The sequence below is a fragment of the Monopterus albus genome, unplaced genomic scaffold (assembly GCF_001952655.1).
Source record: "Monopterus albus unplaced genomic scaffold, M_albus_1.0 scaffold305.1, whole genome shotgun sequence".
NCBI classification, from domain to species: Eukaryota; Metazoa; Chordata; class Actinopteri; order Synbranchiformes; family Synbranchidae; genus Monopterus; species Monopterus albus.
In genome coordinates, this window is record NW_018128185.1 from 458810 (window position 1) to 465993 (window position 7184).

The 7184-nt window shown below is 41.1% G+C and overlaps 1 protein-coding gene and 1 non-coding gene across 2 annotated transcripts in view; one reads left to right on the forward strand and one right to left on the reverse strand.

Moving 5' to 3' along the window:
• The window catches only part of sema3h (sema domain, immunoglobulin domain (Ig), short basic domain, secreted, (semaphorin) 3H), an 87722-nt gene that overhangs the window by 46281 nt on the left and 34257 nt on the right, over positions 1-7184 (reverse strand). Inside the window, exons 6-8 of the mRNA XM_020623593.1 lie at positions 6444-6563; positions 5883-6028; positions 3489-3603 (exon numbers count right to left, since the gene is read on the reverse strand). Coding sequence (XP_020479249.1) covers positions 3489-3603; positions 5883-6028; positions 6444-6563 — 381 coding nt within the window. The remainder of the gene's footprint in view (positions 1-3488; positions 3604-5882; positions 6029-6443; positions 6564-7184) is intronic.
• Positions 1097-1169, forward strand: trnar-ccu (transfer RNA arginine (anticodon CCU)). The gene has a single exon. It is a non-coding gene; the product is annotated as a tRNA-Arg (tRNA).

The following is a 7184-nucleotide window of genomic DNA, read 5'->3' on the forward strand; positions in this document are numbered from 1 at the left end:
GGTTCGAGTCCCATCTGGGGTGGCGTATTGAGTAGAAGCTCTGCAGATGTTTAAGTTCTTGAGACCTAGCTTAAAGTTCAGGGCTTATTGTTCAACGCTATAGTGTATACCTTCAATCTTCGCACACTTTGGAAAATCACTCTATGTCAACTGAATAGGCCACCATATGTATCTTGTAATCCTAGTGACCTGACGGAGAAGGCACTTATTTTTTCAGTCAGGGATTGTGGGTTCGAGGCCCATCTGGGGTGGCGTATTGAGTAGAAGCTCTGCAGATGTTTAAGTTCTTGAGACCTAGCTTAAAGTTCAGGGCTTATTGTTCAACGCTATAGTGTATACCTTCAATCTTCGCACACTTTGGAAAATCACTCTATGTCAACTGAATAGGCCACCATATGTATCTTGTAATCCTAGTGACCTGACGGAGAAGGCACTTATTTTTTCAGTCAGGGATTGTGGGTTCGAGGCCCATCTGGGGTGGCGTATTGAGTAGAAGCTCTGCAGATGTTTAAGTTCTTGAGACCTAGCTTAAAGTTCAGGGCTTATTGTTCAACGCTATAGTGTATACCTTCAATCTTCGCACACTTTGGAAAATCACTCTATGTCAACTGAATAGGCCACCATATGTATCTTGTAATCCTAGTGACCTGACGGAGAAGGCACTTATTTTTTCAGTCAGGGATTGTGGGTTCGAGGCCCATCTGGGGTGGCGTATTGAGTAGAAGCTCTGCAGATGTTTAAGTTCTTGAGACCTAGCTTAAAGTTCAGGGCTTATTGTTCAACGCTATAGTGTATACCTTCAATCTTCGCACACTTTGGAAAATCACTCTATGTCAACTGAATAGGCCACCATATGTATCTTGTAATCCTAGTGACCTGACGGAGAAGGCACTTATTTTTTCAGTCAGGGATTGTGGGTTCGAGGCCCATCTGGGGTGGCGTATTGAGTAGAAGCTCTGCAGATGTTTAAGTTCTTGAGACCTAGCTTAAAGTTCAGGGCTTATTGTTCAACGCTATAGTGTATACCTTCAATCTTCTCCCTATCTAGTGGAAATCACTCTATGTCAACTGAACAGAGCAGCAAAGGCATCCTATAGCCCTAGTGGCCTAATGGATAAGGCACTGGCCTCCTAAGCCAGGGATTGTGGGTTCGAGTCCCATCTGGGGTAACTAAGTGGGTTGTGCCCCAGCAGATGTTGAAGTTCTTGAGACCTAGCTTAAAGTTCAGGGCTTATTGTTCAACGCTATAGTGTATACCTTCAATCTTCTCACTATGTAGTGGAAATCACTCTATGTCACCTGAACAAGCCACCGCATGTTACCTATAACCTTAGTGGCCTAAAGGAATAGGCCCTAGCTTTCTAAGCCAGGGATTGGGGGGTTAGTCACATCTGGGGTGGCTGAATGAGTAGAAGCCCTGCAGATGTGTAAGTTCTTGAGACATAGCTTAAAGTTCAGTGCTTACTGTTCAACGCTAATGTGCATACCTTTAATCTTCTCCCTATCTAGTGGAAATCACTCTATGTCACCTGAACAAGCCACCGCATGTTACCTATAACCTTAGTGGCCTAAAGGAATAGGCCCTAGCTTTCTAAGCCAGGGATTGGGGGGTTAGTCCCATCTGGGGTGGCTGAATGAGTAGAAGCCATGCAGATGCTTAAGTTCTTGAGACCTAGCTTAATGCTTTGTGCTTGTTGTTCAGTCCTAATGTGTGTACCTTCAGTCTTCTCACTATCTTGTGGAAATCATTCTATGTCAACCTAACAGGCCACCACAGGTATCCTGTGACCCTAATGGAAAATGCACTGGACTCCTAAGCCAGCGATTGTGGGTTTGAGTCCCATGTGGGGTGGTTGACTGAGTAGAAGCCCTGCAGATGTGTAAGTTCTTGAGACATAGCTTAAAGTTCAGTGGTTTTTATTCAACGCTAATGCGTGTACCTTCAATCTTCTAGTGGAAATCACTCTATATCAACTGAACAGGCCAGTTCAGTGTAGTTTCCTGAACATTGTGGATATGTGCAGGTTGTCAACTGATTAATTTTCATTAATTCTGTAGCACTATGTAGTAGAACAATTTCTGTTGCAAACTGTACAAATGTAGATGCAAATCAAAGTTGCTGCTTAATTGAAAGTACTGAATTTAATAGAGTATGGGATTTGCACTTGACATCATATCTGTGGCCACTGCGCAACAAAACAACCCTTGGTCTGTAGAGTTATTTCTTTAGTACTGAAAGCACCTTGTAACTGAACATCTGTGTGGGTGTGCAGCATCTTTCAAATGTGACACAACACTGAAGGTGGGTGATTGCCATTCATATATTAATAGAAATGTACTGAGCACTACCTACAGGTATGATGATTCTAACTGACAAGAGTTCAGCACTAATAGTTCACAGGTGAATGCAGAAAAAAGAGAGCTGTGTATCTTCATAAATGGGTTCAGTCTGACAAACAGAGAGCAAACAGAGGCTACTGTCCTGATTCCCTCAAAATACACATCAGACTCATGCCTACACAGAATTGCTCCTGAGCACACACACTCAGAGCCAAATGGAGGACACAAGCCCAAATCCTTGATAATGAATAAACACACAGAAACTGAATGTTGAGGCCAGTTGCCATGGTTACCAAGGCTGAGCATGAAGATGGACCCAAGGTGACCAACAGGGCTGTTAATCACTGTGGTAACAGTGGGCCCATACAGGCAACTCACACATTGAGGCTGTGGTTGAACATCTCTAAGTTTATACATTCTCTGTTTTTGTACTTGGCAATAAAACTTATGCTTATCATATTCATATTCAAACTCTCCTTCAACACCTCCAAATATCTTAGTAAGAGTACCCAGCTCCTCGTGCATCATGCTCATGAACACAAAGGCACACATACTGGCTGAGTATCTGATCTTAAAGTGCCCATGGCATACTCACTTCCAGCTATTTAATGTTTAGTCTTGGGTACCTCTAGATTAGCCGATCATAACTTACAGTGCAGCAGGAGGAGGGAGAATACATTCACAAGACTGTGTGCAGTCGAAAAATTCCACTTTTAAAATGGCGCCGGTGGATGTCAGGCAAGCGCGCATGTACGTGCAACTGCCTGGAGATTATGACCATTCATGAAAGTCTATGAACTTTTGCGTAAGGCTTTCATAGTTGGAAAAAATTCTCAGCAGTGAGAGTTCACGAGACTTGTATAAACTGAGTTGCTTCTGCATAGAAGTACAACAACATAGGTACACCTCATTTTTTGAGCTCTCAGCCGGGTTTAAAATAGTAATTTATTCATTGTAATGTTGTTGATAAGTCAGAAAACACAGAAAAGCATGCCATGTGCACTTTAATTTCACCTTTAAGAAGTATTAAGCGGCAGAGCTTGAACTACTGTTGTGACCAGTGGTTGAAGCCTGTCAGATGTGATTAGTTTTACTGTGCATGTGATGTGTTTTTCATTTGATTCATGTGTGTGTGTATGTGTACTCACGCAGCTGGTCAAATAGTGTCTGTAGGCCATCTGGTCCTGGGACTGAACATACCATGCGAGCCTTCTGGAAGGTACTCCACTTATTGACTAAACTCCTCTGGCCTCCGATGTCATTCTACCCCAAATATATAAAACATTTCAAAACATCAGTCTACTTATCACTGAATTATCTTATACTATGCAACAGCATACATGTCACTGCCACAAATTTTTATTTCTAAAAATATTTTATGTGAAACCCAGGAAAACTAGACAGCACCAAAATAAATAAACAGTGGTAAAGTATATAAAGCCTACTATTTAGATACTACACTGAAACTGTAACACCCTGTAACTGCACTATAATTAACTTTTTTTTCTTGTTTATAATGCTAATTGTTTTTAATCTTGTTAATGTTTTTCATTTTGAAATGCTTCTGTGTATGAAATATGATATATAAATAAAGTTGCCTTGCCTTGCAAAAAATTTTTGGTAAGTATGATACTTAAAATTGATGACATTTTATCTCACAACTGGAAATCTATTGGAAGTTTTTCTATGTACTGGGCAACAAATATTCATTCAAACATGCTGTACAAACAGTCTATATATTGTATACACACACACACACACACACACACACAAAGAATAAGAAAATACAGACAATACAAATAATCAAAGTGTATCATAGCAGAGCAGAAGATAGAATGAAGACACACTGTTAATGACAAACATAAATAGTCCCTTATACACAGATTTCAAAATCCATATCTATACAACCAGGCTGCTTTTTAGTTAAACAAGCACACCTCAACAGGCGCAGACACACACTCTAGCCAGCATGTACAGTGGGTACGGAAAGTATTCAGACCCCCTTAAATTTTTCACTCTTTGTTATATTGCAGCCATATGCTAAAATCATTTAAGTTCATTTTTTTTCCTCATTAATGTACACACAGCACCCCATATTGACAGAAAAACACAGAATTTTTGACATTTTTGCAGATTTATTAAAAAAGAAAAACTGAAATATCACATGGTCATAAGTATTCAGACCCTTTGCTCAGTATTTAGTAGAAGCACCCTTTTGAGCTAATACAGCCATGAGTCTTTTTGGGAATGATGCAACAAGTTTTTCACACCTGCATTTGGGGATCCTCTGCCATTCCTCCTTGCAGATCCTCTCCAGTTCTGTCAGGTTGGATGGTAAACGTGGGTGGACAGCCATTTTCAGGTCTCTCCAGAGATGCTCAATGGGGTTTAAGTCAGGGCTCTGGCTGGCCCATTCAAGAACAGACACGGAGTTGTTGTAAAGCCACTCCTTCGTTATTTTAGCTGTGTGCTTAGAGTCATTGTCTTGTTGGAAGGTGAACCTTCAGCCCAGTCTGAGGTCCTGAGCACTCTGGAGAAGGTTTTCGTCCAAGATATCCCTGTACTTGGCCGCATTCACCCTTCCCTCGATTGCAACCAGTCGTCCTGTCCCTGCAGCTGAAAAACACCCCAATAGCATGATGCTGCCACCACCATGCTGCACTGTTGGGACTGTATTGGACAGGTGATGAGCAGTGCCTGGTTTTCTCCACACATACCACTTAGAATTAAGGCCAAAAAGTTCTATCTTGGTCTCATCAGACCAGAGAATCTTATTTCTCACCATCTTGGAGTCCTTCAGGTGTTTTTTAGCAAACTCCATGCGGGCTTTCATGTGTCTTGCACTGAGGAGAGGCTCCCGTCGGGCCACTCTGCCATAAAGCCCCAACTGGTGGAGGGCTGCAGTGATGGTTGACTTTCTACAACTTTCTCCCATCTCCCGACTGCATCTCTGGAGCTCAGCCACAGTCATCTTTGGGTTCAATGGCCCAGCCAGAGCCCTGGCTTAAACCCAATTTAGCATCTCTGGAGAGACCTGAAAATGTCAACCAATGTTTACCATCCAACCTGACAGAACTGGAGAGGATCTGCAAGGAGGAATGGCAGAGTATCCCCAAATGCAGGTGTGAAAAACTTGTTGCATCATTCCTAAAAAGACTCATGGCTGTATTAGCTCAAAGGGGTGCTTCTACTAAATACTGAGCAAAGGGTCTGAATACTTATGACCATGTGATATTTCAGTTTTTCTTTTTTAATAAATCTGCAAAAATGTCAAAAATTCTGTGTTTTTCTGTCAATATGGGGTGCTGTGTGTACATTAATGAGGAAAAAAATGAACTTAAATGATTTTAGCATATGGCTGCAATATAACAAAGAGTGAAAAATTTAAGGGGGTCTGAATACTTTCCGTACCCACTGTACATACAGTACTCTACCTGTTCAGACATACACATTTACATAAACTGCATGCACATAGTTTCTGATATGAGTACACAAATGCACAAACCAGGTCTCCCTCTGTCTGTAACAAATACACTCCATACCTTGCACACACGTGCCACCCTAGTGTAAAGCACTTTCCCAGCAGCCCCTTCTGCCTCCTGAGCACGCTCAGTGAAGAACACATAGACTTTATCATCTTCTGAGTTATCAGTTTCAGACAGCGGCGCTACCCGTACAAACTGGGCATCTGAAGAGAGAGGGACATAGATGTGCAAAAGGAAGGGTAAATTATAAATCACTGTGATGCAATCCAACTCTGCTGATATGCATGTAAAAAGTATAAAGTGCTAAAGACATGTTATTATTGAATCATTTGAATGACTTGTAGTTTCCAAAGAGCTAGTGGAAACTGAATGGTTAGCATGTTAGCGGTGTTGCTGTATTGTTCCAAGTTCTAACACACCAGGACTCACAGTTCAGTCTAAATGGGAGACCATGAACACATTATTGTTTGTGCTGACCTCTGAAAGAACCCAGCCAGAAATCCTGCAATACTAAAATTGTGTACAAAAACAGAGATTTCTGACCATTATAGGTTAGAGATTAGTTTAGAACAGTACATGTTTTTGGTATTCTCTTTTGGTGGCTTTTTTTGCACTTACCCTGGAGCCAGGTAGAGTCATATTGCTCGGTGCGGATGACGTGACGACTGCCGAGACTGCGGAAGAAGGCGGCGTCCCGGCTCATAAAGTCTGAGGTGATCCCAGCGTACAACTCTTCATCTACACAGAAAGACAAAAGGCTTAGGCTTTTTTTTTTTTTAGGTAAGACAGAATAAATAATGTTTATGACAATATGAATTTCAGTTTTATTCCCCATATTCTCACAGTGGTTCATAAGGTAAGACTTCATTGGTCCCCAGGGCAATATTCCAGTGATACAGAACCACACACATAAGCTAAGACATAAAAGAGATAAAGAACTATCTGACTATAATAAATAGAAATTAAGTAATAAACCCAGAAAATACGACAGATGACATTACAGTATTACAAATTACAGTATGTTTACACTTCGCTAAAACATCTGTTAGGGTGATTTTCATTTTTAGATAGAAATGAATAATTAGTTAGGGTTTTTATTATATAGCATACATAAGTTTATATATTTTAATCTCACAGTTGTGTTTATGTTATGTAGTTACATATCACCCTATGTGTGCACTGAATCACTGGTCAGTATACTGTGTTAGCCAACTGGAGCACTGTTTAACATCAAGGGAGACTGATTCACTAAAACACTGAATCTCATTAGGTTTATAGCTTTGACAAAGAGGGTCCACAGATACTTTATTACCACCACCTGGCTGAAGAGGCCAGGGAATTTGGGGTCACTGGGACACA